The 18,596-nt window shown below is 37.2% G+C and overlaps 1 protein-coding gene across 2 annotated transcripts in view; it reads left to right on the top strand.

Annotated features, from left to right (window-relative positions):
• SUPT3H (SPT3 homolog, SAGA and STAGA complex component) overlaps positions 1 to 18,596 on the top strand; it is a 543,143-nt gene that overhangs the window by 437,166 nt on the left and 87,381 nt on the right. For both annotated transcript variants that reach the window (XM_030315632.3, XM_032593173.1), the window contains exons 8-10: positions 4,107 to 4,219; positions 5,499 to 5,606; positions 9,175 to 9,342. In XM_030315632.3, the coding sequence (XP_030171492.1) occupies positions 4,107 to 4,219; positions 5,499 to 5,606; positions 9,175 to 9,342 (389 nt within the window). The remainder of the gene's footprint in view (positions 1 to 4,106; positions 4,220 to 5,498; positions 5,607 to 9,174; positions 9,343 to 18,596) is intronic.

Below are 18,596 nucleotides of genomic sequence, written 5' to 3'. Positions count from 1 at the left end.
GAAAATGAGAGCTTCATTTCTAGATCATCAAGTACAAATAAATGACACATTTCCAACAGTGTCCCATGTAAATGTCAGTAAAATATAGGAAAACATGTTTTGGGAGCTTTTTTGTCCTAACTAAATATACTTTGCAGTCTGACTAACAGTTTGGCATCCTACATCTGTGAAGCATTAAGTAAATGACACTTCAGATCATGGCAATTTCAGCAAATGAGAGGTTTTTGTATTGTAATTTTTAGGTTTAAAAATGGCATTCAAGTCTTTTATAAGTATAAATCTCCAGTTTATAAAGTAACGTTTAGTGCTATTGAACTATTTTTTAAAATCATATTTTAAATTTAATTCACTTAAAGCAACAGACGTGCTATTTCACACTAAAACAGATAGCCACCGGAGCGTCCTCATACATCTTATGTTTGGAAATCGGACTTTTAACAACTCAGTTTTTTGTTTGTAACTCAGTAATAATGAATATTTTCCCTTTCTATAGAATATACTTATAGCTTAGACATAATATTATGCTTAATTTTTTTAAAGAAGATGGATTTGGGCATTTAAAAATATTTCTTCATATGATGCCCATAGGTGCTTCATTATGAAACCTTAGTGGAAGACTCTGTTTTATATGCCAGAGTGCTGTGGTTGGGAATGCTTAGTCCAGGTGGGTCGGCACATTTGGAACTAATACCCACACTGGTCAGAATGGTAGGCTTTTTTCATTTCTACCCTTCTGATAAATTACCAGGATATAGGAATTGTGATCCAGCTGTATGTGTCTTCTTAAATATTTGATCTTGGCATTCACTGATTGGGACTACTGATGCATTTTTAAATTAACAGGTATAACTTTTTAGGCTGAAGGTAAGTTGCAGAATTGGGATACTGATCAAATTCACCAACACTTTGGTTTTTATATTTATGTAAGTTAGATAGTCATTTCCCTTAAAGTCTTAACATCTGATATGAACGTTAGTTCACAAAGCTTAAATTTAGTTATAAATTGATAGATCTTTTTGCAAGCCTTTCCTTTCAACCTTTTGTTTCATATATGAATTTTGTAAACAAATACGTAGATTTTCTTTTTAGTCAATCTGAGAATCTCCTTGTATTTTAATTGATGATTTTAACGTATGTGTGTTTAATTACTTATACTGTTGGGTTTATATATGCTGTCTTTGTGCTTTAAATTTACTTTTTTATTTTGCTTTTCCTTCTCCTTTTCATTGTTCTGTCAGATTAATTAGATTTTCTTCACTCCATGTTTCCTCAAACAGTTTGTGTAGTGTATATTCTCTTTCTATTATTCTAGTTGCTATCCTTAATTTTTTAATATGCATCCTGGACTTAAATTTTTTAAGTTGATCATTAGTAAACATTCCTTCTCAGCCTAATTTTGTTTTTCCCAAGGCTCTGTGAGAGCTTAAAGCACTCATTTTTGTCTTAAAAATGCTTTATTTTGCCCTCATACTTAAGTGGTAGTTTAGTCGGGTAGGAAATTGTGGGCTAGTAGTTATTTGTTAAAACAGGATAGCATTGTCTTTTAGCCTCTGTTGTTGGTAAGAAGTCTCTGTCCACTTGTCCTGTGTTTTCCCTGTCGGAGAAACTAAGAGAATGAAGGTCTGACCTCCCAGCGCTCTGGTATATGGGGAAATGAAGAGGCTGGCAGTCCATGGCTGATCAGTATATATGTACAGGAGGAAAGAAAGAAGGAATCTCTACTACAGAAGATTCCAGGGAGGACCAGGCCTTCTGAGGAGGATTATTTTCAATTAATCCAAGTAGCAGTAATTTTGAAGAGATTGAAGTCGCAGAAGAACTTCTTCAGAGTGGAATGAGCATTAGAGGGGGCACTAAGGGAAGGATCAGAATGGCAAGACTGGGAGACGGTTGGGGTAGAAATAAGGAGATAGTATGCAGGGATGCAAAATGGGATATTGAGAGAAACTTGAATTTTTCTAGTGATTGATGATGAGAAAGATAAAAATGTGTATGAGAATTAACTAATCTTTAATTCCCCGTATGAAGTTATTTTAATTCCAGCACAGAAGACTGATAATCCTAGGAACTTCTGACCTTTGTTCAGGATTCTGTTGAAATTGTTGATCAATTTCCATGATTACCCTTTCTCCTGATACATTGAGAAGAGGAGTAAAGGTGAAGGAACTCATTCATTCTGGTGCCCCCCACCTCTCGATGGAAAAAAACTGTCATGACTGGGGGTATCTGTGCCTCTTTTGCTGGTATTTCCCAGCAATACCCTGGGAAGGTCTGTCGCTGAAGCCATCCTTCTGCAGCTGACAGGGAGGGAATTATCTCAGGGAATCTTCACCTGTTGTTGGAATAGCAGTAACCCACAGTGGCTTTATGGGACCTCTGTGCACCTTTTTGACATGGAAAAGTTGAGACCCTACCCTTTAAAGAAGTATCATCTTTCATTCATTTGTTCATTCAGTTTTTATCTAGAAATATTTATTTTGAGTCTGCTGATGCCAGGCACTATTCGTATTCTAGGTGCTGGAGATACAGGGTGGACACATGGTCCTTATCCCTGCATTCTCAGAGCTTAAAATCTAGTGAGGAAGCCACCAATTCTGTTGCTTGGGTGGACAGATCTGATGGAATGCTGGGAATTATCCCTTCCCTCTCTTAAATCGCTTAGAGCATAGTCACAAAATACCTGTTTCTGTGTTCCTAACAACCTGTCAAAGGGAGAAGTGAATATGGTACCTTTTATTGATTTTGCCAAATTGCTGCCTGTTAACTTGAACTTCAGAAGTATTCCACAGATGTTACACAAGTGTTTGGGAGCTATTGCAGCTCGCTAGTTAGATGGAATGTTGCATGTCAGAGAGTAGGTGGAAGATTGGTTACTTTGGGGAGATAGTTTTGAGGGGATTATCATAATTCTGCCACAGTTGACAGCTTTGGATATACACTTCGATAGCAAGACTTCATGTCTTCTGTGATTTATTTACAAGAAAACTCTTCTGTATGTGGAATTCATGAAGCCTGTATCTGTAAGGATCCAAACATCATGCTTTGGGTGACCGTTAAGGGTTTTAATAGACCCGTGGGACCAGATTAACCAAAAGAATAATCGGCACAGATTTCTTTACCATCACTCTCTTCCCTGTTGATTACTGGTTAAATTAGTAGTATCTAATAAAGGCCCTATGTCAGGTTAGACTCTGCCTCGCACTGTGGCAGTTTAGAGATCTTTACCGGAAGGTTCCTCATGCGCTTGGTACCGTTAGGGATGCAGAGAGAGAGACCTGATGCGTGGTGTTTGCCTGCAAAAAATCTTCTGATACGGTTTCAGAAATGATAAGTGGGCATGAAAGGGTATCTGATGATATAAGTGTTCAGTAAATGACTGTGTGGGGAAGTACACAGTGCAGGCAGGATCCGTGTGAGTGAAGAAGAGAGGCGGGATGCCATTCCACAGAGGGAAAGGAGCCGGGATGAACAGAGAGAGGGTTGACTCAAGGCCAGGTGGCATTTCAGTAGGCACTGGTATAAAGACAGGCTGAAATCAGTCTGGAGGTTCGGAAAGTCAGGCTTAAGAATTTGGACATCTGCAGGCATAAACTTTTTCTATTTTATTCTGTAACTGCAGGCATAAACTTTTTCTATTTTATTCTGAATTTGTGACTTTGAGCCTGTTCCAGTAATAGACACATTTTGAAATGTATCGCAAATTCAATTTCTGTACGTTCCCGTTTTCTTTTTTTTTAATCACAGGTTCTTTCTTGCAGGAATTTCTTTCCACAAGCATAAATTAAAGTTACAATCAAGCGACCCCTTTGACTATTGTTAATACATGAGCTATGGCCAACGGTGACTTATTCTGACACTGTGAGAAGGTCTGAACATTAAGTCATCTCGTGTACTGTGTTATGTAGCACGGATACAAAATGCAAAGACCCAAATGCATGAGGAATTTCTCGGGGCTTGAATATCCCGACACTATCATTAGGGCTTCGAAAACATAGCGTTTTAGATGCATTATTTTTCAAATGTAATTTCCATTTTGTGATGGTAACATGAAGTATTAAAACGCTTTAAAAATTAAATTTTCGATATTTATTTTTTTTGATGGCTAGCCAAAAAAGCCTCCAAATTTCGAGACTGGTTGGACTGCAGCAGTATGGAGATAAAACCCAATGTTGTCGCTATGGAAATTTTAGCATATTTGGCATATGAAACTGTGGCACAGGTAAGAATTATAATATCTGGCCTAGCAGGCCATTCATGACTGCTTTCTCCTAATCCCTGTCCATGATCAGGTCCTCTGCCGCTACTCTTCCAGGAATGAGAACAGCCATGAGTTGTATCCTATGGCAATCTTGCCATTTTCTGAAATTTCCTTCAGTTATGTTTCTCTGTATCCTCAACTCTGGTGGGTGTTAGGGTAAAAGTGGCTGTTTGTTACAACTTGATCCTAACCCGAAGTTGTGTATCCCTGCATACTTTTTCTCAACCTTGAATTCTAAGGACACATCTACCTTGTTTAGAGATTATTTTTGAGCTTTGAGAAATACCTTTCTAGTTATGTACAGTCTACTGAGTGCTTACCAAAACCTGAGTCCAGAATCAAAGCATGGTCCTTTGACCACAAGCATCAGCCTCTCCTGGCTGCTTGTTTAAAATGTTAACCCAGAGGGGCGCCCTGGAGGCTCAGTCGAAGCATCCAACTCTTGATTTCGGCTCAGGTCATGATCTCATGGTTTGTGAGATGGAGCCCCATGTTGGGCTCTGTGCTGACAGTGCAGAGTCTGCTTGGAATTCTCTCTGTCTTCCTCTCTTTCTGCTCCTCTTCAATCCGTCAAAATAAATAAATAAACTTTAAAAAATAAAAGAAACTAATACAAGAAAATAAAACATAACCAAATTCGAATCTCGGTATCTAGAGCCCAGAAATCTCTATTTTAAAATGCTTCCCCTAGTGATTATTAAATACAGTCTGAGAACTACTCCCCTAGAAAGTCAGAATATATTGTTTCTTTTTTTTTCAATAGCACATGTTTATTCAATAAATTTGGCCTGCTGCATTAAATTGCATTTATGTTTTACTGGATAAAAATCATCCATACTCTTGATAGAATAAAAGCACAGTTTAGAATATAGCATATCTAACCAGTTTATTCATTTCATTTTTCTAATATGAAATTTATTGTCAAATTGGTTTCCATACAACACCCAGTGCTCATCCAAACAGGCGCCCTCCTCAATATCCATCACCCACCCTTCCCTCCCTCCTACCCTCCATCAACCCTCAGTTTATTATCAGTTTTTAAGAGTTTCTCATGGTGTTTCTATTCATGGATAGGTCCATTTTCCAGTCAATGAAAGCATATGCTCATGTGCACAATACAGATTTTTAGGCTCACCGTATGATCAGTAACATTTGGAATGGATTGCTTTTAGTTTCGCCACTGCATTGACATTGGTGGTTCTTTCCAGTGATGTGACTTCTTTTCATTACTCTGATCTAGTTAGTGGACCTGGCTCTTCTTGTGAGGCAGGACATGGTAACCAAGGCAGGAGACCCCTTCAGCCATGCCATTTCTGCAACCTTCATTCAGTATCACAACTCTGCTGAGGTGAGTAGCAAAAAAATTTGTCTTTGACACATCTGTGGATTTTTCTCATGCCTGGTGTTTACGGTAGTAATTCTTTGAAAAAGACAATGTAGGAATGTATAGCCTTCAGTCAGGAATCTGAACACACTCAACTTTCAAACAGAGATTTTCTGAGTTCCTACTATGTTCCAGGCCCTAACAAGCCACTTAATACAATTATTTGCTCACCTTTTTCTTGCCTTATCTAGCTTCCCTAGCCCTGCAGTGAAAGAGGGATAGTTGTAGACCTCACCTCGTTTCCATGGGAGGTGAACAACCGGTTTGGGCCTTTGAACAATGTTGAGAATAGTTCTTTATTTCTTTGCGCCTCAGAAATGAGACGATCACTATTATTCGGTGTCCTAATAATTCCCAACATTTATTGATAATTTTACTTCCCAGTTATTGATCCAGCTCTAAACATGATTTAAAGAAGCATGGCTCCGCTTATTCTCTGTGTTCAGATTGGCCCTTGTCTTGTGAGGATCACATCCTTTCATATCCAGTTTATGTGGCTGGGACCCCCACTTAGGGGACTATAAAATCTTGCCAGACTTTAAGACATTGTGCAATAACTGTGTACCATTCTTATTATGAAGATTCTCTGTAAGCAGCATATACCTGCAAACCAGAAATGTGGTATTATCTATTGAATGAATTTGCTAATATGTAACTTTTTTTTACTAGCACAAACAGCAATTTCATATAATTCAATCTAATAACCGGATAGAAGGCAGCAAGGAGGTTAGGTTAACATCTACACGTATAGTTGTGAAGTGAGCTTTGGATCAAGTTGGGTGAAATACATAACCTGAAAATGGCTAAGCCCCTTTGAGAATTTGGCAAAAACTATAAACCCTGTCTCCGTAAACATATTCACAAATTTTGTGTATAATTCAGGGTGTTCAAAGACCCTCTGAAACCATTCTGTGGATCTAAGGGATCTGTGAACCCTATGGACCCCAAGTTTAAGCGTCTCTGCTCTTGGATGCTTAGAAAATATATAAATATATATGCCTATATGTCTTATTATCCGTCAGAAGATTGACATCTTTTTATTCCCCTTGGAGGATCAGATTGGCTTGGAATCCAAGTAGAAATTAAAGTGTTTTTGCCCATTACAAATCCTTTTTTTTCTTCCTTAGAAAAGATCATACATCATTATCAGTCATCATACTTTAAAAGTCCCTAAAGCTTACTCAGTTGATTTAAACACTTTGTTTTCTTTACGTTACAAACCCAAATTACGATGTCAAAGAACACCCTTTAAAAATATCTTTGGTACATGTTCACTTTATGAATATGTGTATAAGTATGCTTTTCATTAACATCAGACAAATTTGTTGTAACATTTCTAATTGAAGAAATTTACAGTGAACATAACAAGCCTAGTTTTCCCTTAACGTTCAAGGGATTGCTTGCATGGCTAGGAAAACTCTTTATTTCCCTTCTTTCTTGGTTCTCCAGGGTGGCCAAGCTGCCCTGGGCAACCGCTCAGCAACCACAGCTGCTGCTCCCAGCTACCCAGTAGTTAAGAAAAATGGCCTGTGTGTGCTCGGTTTCCCGGGCTCTCTGGGAGGCGGGAGCGTGAGTGTCGGAAAGCATCCTGACTAAATATGTTAGCAAAGCCTCAAGCGTTTCCCTGGCCATTCAGACACCCCTCCTCCTGTGTGACTGGTGGTCAAAATGAACATTCAGAGGGACTGGAAATCTTCCTGCCCTTTATTACCTGACGAAACACAGAGAATGGCCACTCTAAAGTAGGATTCTTCCTCATCAGTGTTACAAACGAGCAACCAACATCAAGGGCCTGCTTTAAAGGGCTTTTTAACAAATTGGGTACAAAGGGGAACCCCAAAGACTGGTATGATCTGTGTTCTGTAAAACAAACAAGGAAATGAAGAACAAGCAAACAGACAATTTGAGATTGCATATGCTAATTTCCAAATGAGTGCCGAAGACAGGATGCATGGAGGTAGAAACAATCCCTGACTGTAGAGAAGACTTCAGAGAGGAAGCTGGTGTTGAGGGAAGATAGGACTTTGACAAGATGGTAAAACTGGGGAGAATATTCTAGGCCTCAGAGGCAGCATAGGTATAATTGTAGAAGGGAAAAACAAAGCTGATTAAAATATTCAAGCAAAGGATTCATTGAGGAAGAGGAGGAGGTCAGATTAGAAAATTAAGCCTTAGGCTCTTAGAGTTAAGGAAGAGTTGAAGGGTTCTTGGCTCCTAAAGGGTGATGAATTCAAATGGGTGTTTTAGGAAGATCCAAATGGAGGTGCTACGTGCTTTGGATTGGAATCAAACTCTCAAGGCATGGAGTTAATACATAATACATTCTATTTTAATGACTGACATTCTTGAACACTAGGCATATAAGGAACCAAGCTAGTTATGCTTGGGTTCTCAGATTAGCATCTTTAATATGAATTGAAGTTAATTTTTAAGGTTTTTTTCCTAACATGTGGTTTATGCAAGCAAGCAGAGGTCTCTAGGAGCTACCTTGTTTTTCCTAAGAACAACTCATGCCAAATTAGCCTTATTCTTTCTTGTTTGATAATGTTCCTAGGCAGCCAAATCAAAGAAATATTTCTGAAACCAATACGTGCATCTCAGCCAAACATTTTACAAAGTTTAGCTTAATTTTTTTAAATATGGAGAAGTGTAGGCCAGCAGATAGTATGGTTAGTATAGGTGGTGGGATAAAGAAAATGTGGACTAATAATACCATATGTGAAAAAAAAAAAAAAAAAAAAAAACTTCTAGGCTTTTATTGGCCTGTACATTTCTTAGGAGCTAATATTGTGATGTTGCTGATAAGGAAATTTTTGTGTTTAGTTTCAGTGTTTAGGTACCATCCAATAGGAAGGACACTGACACAGTAGAGGATATCTAAAGGAGAGTTATTAGAGGGTGAAAGAACCTGAAATAAGTGGTTGAAGGAATGTGAGCTAATTTGACCTATAAAAGAAAAGAGGCTATGCAAAGTGACAGTCCTCAAACATTTGAAGCACTTCCACATGGAAGAGAGAACAGACCTGCAGTCATGGCCAAAGAAACCAGATAGAAATGAGGGATATTATGAAAGAAGGCAGGAACTAGAAATGGAAGGAGCTAGAGGTATCTACAGTGACCCTCAGGCACTGAGTTTGAGTCACTGGTAGAAGGCTGGTCACACTGATACAAATCATGTCTGGACAGCGTCCGGTTTGGGGGGGACTTCAGAGGTGCCTTTTGAGACATGTAAGTCTGACATGCTGACAGAACCTCCAAGTAGAAATCTCTCTATCTGACCGAATCAACAGAAATTTCAGAAGCTGTAGTAGACAGATTAAGATTAAGCTGATCAGACAGATTAAAAATTTAGACTATTTAGACTCTCAGGGGCAAGACAGGGCACCATTTCTGTGCACTAGATAATCATACCTTGTGTTTTGATACTTGTAAACCTCAAGAAGTATTGAATTCAGGAGGTATTCAACCAAATTGAATGTCAGTAGAAGTCCTGGTCACTTGATTTCAAAACCAAATAAATCTCTTTGGGCAGGGGTCTAGCATGAAGTCCTACCCAGAATCTCCTGAGACCACACCTCCTCCCACACCAACAGCCCCATCATCTGGGTCACAGCACTCAGGGAAAACCACAGCAGGATCCCTTGGGAATGGGAGTGCTGGACAAGACTTGACTAAAACCAAGCAAAGGAAAAGAAAAAAGGTCAGTGATAATTTTTTTTCTTTTTCCTTTTTTTTTTGTTTTTTTGTTTTTGTTTTTCTGATGCAGAGCAGAGAAAGGCTTGTTGAGTTTGTTTCACAGGTCTGGAAAATGTGCTCTGTTTTGCTCATCATTCAGATTTTTAGAAACAACCAATTTATGCTTGACCATACTTAATGACTTCTACTGAAACTTTCGTAACAGGTTTCTTCTGCATAAAGCAAGATAACGATTTTTTTCTAATATTTTATTATAAAAATTTTCAAGCGTAACAAAAATATTAAGAGAATTGTAGAGTTAACACCACATATCTGCCATCTAGATTCTACAGTGAACATTTTACCATACTTACGGTATTATCTACATATTGACTTTTATTATATCTATGCATCTAATTGTTCCTTTGCTCATCTGTCAGTTCATCTTTTTTTTTTTTTTTTTTTTTTTTTTTTTTTTAGCTACAATGCCAAGTAAGCTACAGACATTAGTACACCTCATGGCTTAACACTTCATTATGTAACATTTTTTTGTGGTTCTCTTTTTTTTTTTTTTAAGGTAAAACTTAGCACACAGTGAACCACTCAATTCTTAAGTATACCCTTTGACGAATGTGGGCAAATGTGTAACCTGTTGTTTTGTAAATCCCTCTCAAAGATGTAAAACATTATCATCAGTTCAGAAAGTTCCTGCATGCCTCTTCCCAGTCAATACCAGCCACTATCCTTAGAAAGGCAATCATTGTCCTGATTTTTTTCATACTAGCTCAGTTTTTTTCTGTTCTGGAACATCATATAAGAAAAATGTAGGATGTAAACTCTTTTGAGTGAAATGTCTTTCACTCAAGATATTTTTGAAGTTTGTTTTTCCGTATAAGTGTAATTTATTCCTCTTTATTATTGAGTAATATGCCCTTGTATGAATATATCAATGTATTTATTCTGATTATGGTGGATACCTAGGCTGTTTCCAGTTATTGAGGTATTCTAAATAAACCTGTTGTGAGCTTTATCGTGAAAGTCTTTATGGGCAAATGCCTTTATTTCTCTTGGGGAAATAGCTAGGAATTAAAGTACTAGGCCATAGAGTATGTATGTGTTCAGTGTTCAAAGAAACTCTAAGAATGGGGCGTCTGGGTGGCTCAGCCAGTTAAGCATCCAACCCTTCATTCCAGTTCAGGTGATGATCTCATGGTTTGTGGGTTTGAGCCCCACTGACAGCCAGATCCTGCTTGGGATTCTCTCTCTCCCTCTCCCTCTCTCTCTGTCCCTCCTCTACTCTCTCACTCTCTCTCAAAATAAATATTAAAAAAAGAAAGAAAGAAACTCCACGACTTTCTTTTCCCAAAATATTTGTATGATTTTATACTTACACCTGCAGTATATGCCTCACATGTTCATCAGCATCTGGTGTTATCCTTGTTTTTATTTTTAACCATTCTAATGGATATTCAACAGTGACTCATTTTACTTTGAGTTAGCACTTCCCTGATGACAAATGATGTTAAGCATTTTTTCAAGTGCCGACTGGCCATTCATGTATCTTCCTAAGGGAAAAGTCTCTTCAAATCTTTTCTACAGTATTTTGAGGGAAGATTGTCTTTTATCACCAATCTGTAGGGGTTCTTTATATATATCCTATGTAATAATCCTATGTCAAATGTTTTTTCTACATGTTTTTTCTCAGTTCATGCCTTACCGATTCATTGTCTTAATGGTATATATTGATGAGCAGACGTTTTGAACTTCTGATGAAGTCTCATTCATCCAGTTTTCTCACACGTTTATTGCTCTCTGTATCCTAAGAAACCTTTGACTTCTCTCAAGTCATGGTGATAAGTGTTTTCCTCTGAAAGCTGTATCACTTTCATTTCAATTTCATCATCATCAGATTAACTTTTGTGTATTATATGACTGGAGGTCAAGTTCACTTTTTTACATATGGATATCTGGTTATTGCCAAACTTTTTGTTGAGGACTCTTTTCTTCCATTAGATCGCTTTGGTGGCTTCGCTGAAAATCGAATGACCATTGACACCTGGGTGGCTCAGTTGAGCGTCTAACTCTTAATTTCAGCTCAGATCATGACCCAGGTTGTGCGATCAAGCCCATGTCAGGATGTGTGCTGAGTGTGGAGCCTGCTTAAGTTCCCCTTTCTCCCTGTCCTTGCACCCTGCTCACGCTCTTTCTCTCTCTCACCTCTCTCTCTCTCTCTCTCTCTCTCTCTCTCTCTCTCTCTCTCAAATAAAAATAAAGAAAGAAATAATCAAATGACCACATATCTAGTCTTTATTTCTGGAATTTCATTTGTTTCATTGACTGATTTGTCAGTTGTTTTGTTGGTACCATTTGCTTTGATTACTGTAGCTTTATGGTAGGTCTTATAGCGGGTAGTATGAGACCTCAAACTTTATCTTTCAGCCATAATTTTATGGACATGCTGTGTCCTTTGCATTTCTATATAAATTTTAGAATCAACATCTTAGTGTCTACCTAAAGGAAGGAATAAGGAAAGGAAGGAAGGAAGGAAGGAAGGAAGGAAGGAAGGAAGGAGAAGAGGGGAAGGGAGGAAGAAAAAGACAAAAAAGCCTAGTGGGGGTTTGAAAGGGATCAGATTGAATACTTCCATCAGCTTCGGGTTATGAATGTCTTAACAGTACCAACTCATATAATCCATGATTATGGCGTACCTCTGTATCTTTACGAAATCTTCCTTTTAGCACTGGTAATATTATTCACTCTGAAGTCTATTTTATCTGATTACTATAGCCATTCCAGCCTTCTTGTACTGTTTACATTGATATGTTTTTCTGTCAGTTTTCTTTCAGTGTATCTGTGCCTTTAATATTTAAAGCACATCTCTTGTAAACACCAAATAGTTGGGTCTTGCTTCTTTTTCCTTTCTAAAGTATATCTTTTAATTATAGTCTTTAATTCCCTGATATTCAGTGTATTTATTGACATGATCCGATATAGGTCAACTATTTTGGTATTTGTTTTCTGCTTGTTCTATTTTTGTTTCTCAGTTTTTCTTTCTTATTTTGGGTTCTGTGCTCTTTAAGAAATTCAGTTTATCTACTGGTTTCTTAGTGATACCTCTTTGCATTATTTTTTCAGTGGTTATGCTAAGGATTACAATATATCCTTAAATTTTCAGTGTACTTGGAGTTATTGTACTGCTTACATAAAATATGAGACTCATATTTGTAAGACGCATGTACTTTACTCTTGTCCATTACGCCATAGTTGTGATACATCTTACATCTTCTTATGTTATAAACCATAATACTATTTTTACCTTAAATAATCAAATGTATTTTCATGAAACTAAGAGAAAAAATAGACTTTAACATTTACCATTTCCATTTAACATTTACTATTTTTTTATGTTCAGATTTCCTTATGGTACTATTTTCCTCTTTTGTTCTACTAAATTTTATTTTAGCATTTGTTACAGTGCAGTTTAGCTGGTGATGGTTTCTCTTAGTTTTCATATTTCTGAAAATATCTTTTCTTTCATTTTTAGAAGATATTTTCACTGGATATAGAATTCTGGGTTGGCAATTTTATTTCACTACTTTAATGATATCATTCCACTATTTTCTGGCATCCATTGTTTCAATCATATGTCAGTAGTTTGTATTATTGTTTCTGTGTTTGTAATGTGTTCTGTTTCTCTGGATGGTTTTGGGATTATATCTTTATTTTTAGTTTTCAGCAGTTTGACCGTGATATCTACAAACATGGTTTTCTTTGTATTTATCCTGCTTAGGGTTCACTGGGCTTCTTGATTATTGGTTTATGCCTTTAAGTATTTGTGGGGAATTTTCAGCAGTTACTTCTTCAGATATTTTTTTATGCTTCAATTCACTGTCTCTCCTCTACTTCTGAGACTCCAGGTACATATTTGATAGTTACTTTGATATTGTTCCACAGGTACCTGTTTAACCGTTCTCTCAGTCTTTTCTCTTTCTTCAGGTTGGATAAATTCTTTAATATTTCTTTATGTTCCAGACTCTTCTATCAGCTCCAGTCTGTTATACCCATCCAGTAATTTTTTATTTGTGATATTCTATTTAATTGCTTTATAATTTCCACGTGATTTCTTTTTAGTTGTTGTGCATCTAGTTTATTTGTCATTTATTACAAGTTTATTTTCCTTATCTTCTTGAACATAGTTATAATAGCTGCTTTAAAATCCTTCTTTGGTCAATTAATATGGCTTATTTTCATCTCCATTGAGTATAAATCATGCTTTCTGTGATACTTAGGCTCAGTGGAGACCAAAATAATGCCTCCTCTCTCATTCTGTTCATCTCAGGCAATTTCTTACATTGTTGCATGTCTAGTAATTTTCAGTTATATCCTGGTAATATCATAGGTAATATATTGTAGAAATTTTGTGTTCTCTAATATATGTGAACTCTTATATATGAAGAGTTCTTGGTGTTGATAGTGGTGGTGATTGTGTGCATGTGTGTTAGGCAGACAATTTACTGTTCTACACTGAGCTCTAAACTTGAAACTCAGACTCCTCTTCAATGGCAGCAGCTGGAATCTCTCCTCAGTTCATGTCATTTTAACTGGGTTTCTTGGCTTTGGTACCACAGAGAAATCGATTTGGGAAAGTTTGTACACGGAATTTGGGACTAACCTTCTTTGATTTTGCCCATTTTTGGTATTTCCTTCCTCACTTCACACCTGCTGTGGGTGCCCTGAATTCTGGCCTATATTTCTTAAAGTCTCTAAGGTCATGTGCCCCCTATACTGACTGGAGCCCACCCTTATACTAAAACAGTAAAAACAGGAAACTGAAGCCACTGTTCTTCTCTCCTTCTAAATATAGGCACTCCCTTTCCAATTTCTGTCTGGTTTTGATCAGTCTCTATTGCTTTCATGTTCTTGTTTTTCATAATTTGTTTAAAGTTGATACTCCTTTCTAAAACTCAGTTGACAGGGTGCCTGGGTGGCTCAGTCGGTTAAGTGTCCGACTTCGGCTAAGGTCATGATCTCACAGTTGTGAGTTGGAGCCCCACATTGGGCTCTGTGCTGACAGCTCAGAGCCTGGAGCCCACTTCCGATTCTGTGTCTCCCTCTCTCTGCCCCTCTCCCACTCATGCTCTGTCTCTCTCTCTCTATCAAAAATAAATAAATACATTAAAAAAATTTTTTTTTAATTTTTTTTTCAACGTTTATTTATTTTTGGGACAGAGAGAGACAGAGCATGAATGGGGGAGGGGCAGAGAGAGAGGGAGACACAGAATCGGAAACAGGCTCCAGGCTCTGAGCCATCAGCCCAGAGCCTGACGCGGGGCTCGAACTCACGGACCGCGAGATCGTGACCTGGCTGAAGTCAGACGCTTAACCGACTGCGCCACCCAGGCGCCCCTAAAAAAATTTTTTTAAATAAATAAGTAAAACTCAGTTGCTACAATAAGAACCATTTGCCATTACAAGTAATGGAACCATGCCAAGATATAATTTTATAATAATAGTAAGCAAATTTAAGTTTTAGTCTCATCTCGTTTCCTCTTCCATTTACAAAACAACAGAACAGAGCTCAGTGCTTATTTATTAAGGGAAAATTTGAACTATAAGGAACTGCTGTATTATAAAGTAGTTTTAAAGAATTTTAGCTATAGAGCTCCAGCTCACTCAGTAACTGAAATTAGGACAACAAAATGTTACCTAAAAGACCTCTTCAGTGGACCTGCTTTATTAAGTATGTAAGAAGTTGTAATTCATTTGAGATAATTATGCACACATACATAAAAATTTCAAGAATTTCTAAAACTTCTGAAGAATTCTTTTTTTCTCTTAAATATTTAAATACTCCTCTCCAAATCTTGTTGAAAGCTATCACCTTAGAGTTGTTTTATAGAAAAGGTTTCCTGAGTAAAGTATTAGATTAGTCCATATCTGAATTCTCCTAAATTCAAAATCAGTGACATCAGAATAATTTCCCACTTTAAAGCTATTAATTATTTCTCTGTTTACTCCTCCACATCTTTCTACATTCAGACTCTTGCTGTGTTTTCATTTTTAGTCCTGGGAAACTTCAGCTATGATGGTAAGATAGTACAACTCATTCTACATAAAATAATAAAGCCTATATGTATTAGCCATGTGTCCTAGAAGCCAAGAGATTCAATGTATAGCCATACAGTGGTACTGTCACTATAATCTTGGCCATGTCCCTTATCCTCACTTTCTTATCTATAAAATGGGGTAGGAGTTGGGGAAGTTTAGAACAGATGGCATCTTGCATTGCTTCCAGATTTAATAATGTATGAATCCTTAAATCTAGTGATACTCTCATCTTCTCTTCAAGTACCTTTTCTAGTTTTGATTTCCTTAAAGAAAAGATTTTTCTAGTTACATAGAACTACAGTTTTCACAGTAAACATCTCAATTAAACTTTGAAATGAGAAAATCAACTATTGAAACTAACTATATTATATACTGTGATCTTTGGCCAAAGAATGGCCCACCTTCATCTGAAAAGAATCCTCCATAAGCACAAAGCTCTGGGAAAGCTACGTGTCCAGCAGTGAATAAAAGGAAGACACATACCTGGCCAGTCAGATTATAATTCAACCTTTGAGGTCAGTGAGTAATAAAAATATCAGTAATAGTAGTACTAACCTTTTGTTTTGCTCTCATCTGAAATATGTGCTACTCCTCTGTAAGAACCAATATTTCAAGTTTAACAAAAGATCTAGTCCATCATTCTGGATGTGGAAAGAATAAGTGGCCATTATCTGAGATTCCAGGTCCTTCTTAAAATTGGACTTCCCTGGCAAGGGAAAGGTCGAGAAAGGATAGGACAATTTAACTTGCTGACCATTTTTTTAAAAGTCAAGACAGGCACAGATATTTGTTTGAGATCCAGCAGCAATACAAGTTCAGTGTAGCTTCCTTGGACCACAGTTGCGAGTTCAAACTGTGGAGAGACTTTATTCAACATAAGCCAGCAAGGACAAGCAGAGAGACAGTGCTCCAATCCAGGAATATGTGGGATTCCATATGATACTTCAGCCTCCAGTTCCCCGCATCAGCTTTTGGATGAAGAGACATAAGTAAAGATGCAGTGGAAGAATACCGGAACGGTATGAATGCAGCCAAGAGGAGGAGGACCTGACATATGAGGAAGAACTTTACCAAGAGCTTTTCTCAAGGAGATAAATGATTTATTTTGGTGAAGATTTCAGCACTCGTTACACAACAGGAGTCCTTACGTTGTCAAATATGTAGGCTTTATCCTTGAAATTCTAAAAATAAAGAATATCCTAAAGTGTTGGCACAATCCAAATGGGAGAGATGAATTGATAAATAAATCTAGCACTCTTTAAATGTGATCATAGCAGATAGAAGATGTTTGTTTTTATTATTTTTTTTTAACGTTTATTTAGTTTTGAAAGAGAGAGCATGAACTGGGCAGGGGCAGAGAGAGAGGGGGACAGAGGATCCGAAGCAGGTTCATGCTGACAGCAGATAGCCCAATATGGGGCTTGAACTCACGAACTGTGAGATCATGACCTGAGCCAAAGTCAGATGCTCAATCAACTGAGCCACCCAGGCGCCCCCAAATAGAAGAGTTTTAAAAATGAAATGACAAATATATAAGTGTAATGCTTATTCTTCTGAAACAATTATGAAGAATTCTACAAAAAGGGTAGAGCCACTGCTAAATTAAAAATTCTCAACTTGGTATGAATTTTGAATTTGAACAGATTACAAATACCTTAGTGAAGTCCTGGATGTTGACAGAAATGTGAAGAGATTTCCAAAATCTATCATTTTAGATTTAAAGGTTCCCTTCCAAAGAACTCAGTGGGCAAGTCAAGAAAGTGTAGAAATGTGCGCATGGTAACTTCCTGCTGTTTGCGGTTACTTAATTATAGATAAATCGGAAATGGGCAAATTGGAAATCTGATGACATTTTTCACAAAAGTGAATATTTTTGTTTTTTATATAAGTTAGCTTCATGTTTTTAGTGAAGATCACGCTTCAACCATTAGTTTCTAGCTTACGTTTCCTTCAGTGTTCTGAAATCCTATTTGATTGCCATGCCAGAGGTTCTGAGAGATTTTGACCAAATGTCCTATGGTTTTGACTAAAACCAAATTTATTTGGAAAAGTAAGGAAAAGCAGAATCATACATTGGCCATGGAGGAAAGAAATGAAACATAAATCCAAGTTGTGGGGAGAAAGGAGATCCCATAGAGGAACTTTCCATCCTACTTACTATGCAGAATATTGACCCTCTTGATTTCTCTCTTTTGTATTTCCACTGCAAAACTTAGCTCTAAATTCCAAATCCAGCTAAATATTTGCATTGATTTCCACAAATAGCATTGATTTCCACAAATAGATAGAATGCCTCAACCTTTAATGAGTCTGTATTAGTCATATTCATCTTCTGGGACCCAGTGGACTCACAGAAGAGTCTTTACCCTTATCAGATACCTACTAATTGCATTTATTCTAATATATTCCAACTGACACAAAGTATTTGAAATTAGAATCAAGAAAACATTCCAAAAAAAAACCCTGTGTACTTATATATCAGTGCCAAATGAAGGGTTAAGATAACAATTTGTGTGATTGCGGGCACAACAGATATGTTATTTAGGGCATTGTTGGAATGAAGTTGAGAAAGAGACTCTAGAGTAAATTCCTATTTGGTTTATTGCATATCTTATTAAAATCATAAAAATGGTCAAGATCTGGTTTGTTTCATATTGTACACTTTATTTCAGGTTCAACTTAGATAATTAGCAGATGTTCTCATTGAATGGGAATTTTTATATTTTTTACTAGCTATCGGAAAAGCATGCACAAGGTACAGAAAGAACATCTGAAAAGTACAGAAGGATATACAGTGAAAATGTCTCTTCTAATTCCTGTCCTTTAGATACCCATTTATCCTTCAAGAGATAAGGACTATTACTGATGTTTGGCGTACCCTTGCAAAAATATTCTATGCTTAAATGAGTTTATAATGTTCGGCCTTTTAAAAAAAATAAGTAGTGGGGCGCCTGGGTGGCGCAGTCGGTTAAGCGTCCGACTTCAGCCAGGTCACGATCTCGTGGTCCGTGAGTTCGAGCCCCGCGTCAGGCTCTGTCTGGGCTGATGGCTCAGAGCTTGGAGCCTGTTTCCCATTCTGTGTCTCCCTCTCTCTCTGCCCCTCCCCCGTTCATGCTCTGTCTCTCTCTGTCCCAAAAATAAATAAACGTTGAAAAAAAAATTAAAAAAAAA

The sequence above is a fragment of the Lynx canadensis genome, chromosome B2 (genome assembly GCF_007474595.2).
Source record: "Lynx canadensis isolate LIC74 chromosome B2, mLynCan4.pri.v2, whole genome shotgun sequence".
In the NCBI taxonomy this organism is placed as follows: Eukaryota; Metazoa; Chordata; class Mammalia; order Carnivora; family Felidae; genus Lynx; species Lynx canadensis.
The sequence above is the reverse complement of the archived record's forward strand: the minus strand, read 5'-3'. Positions and strand labels throughout refer to the sequence as shown.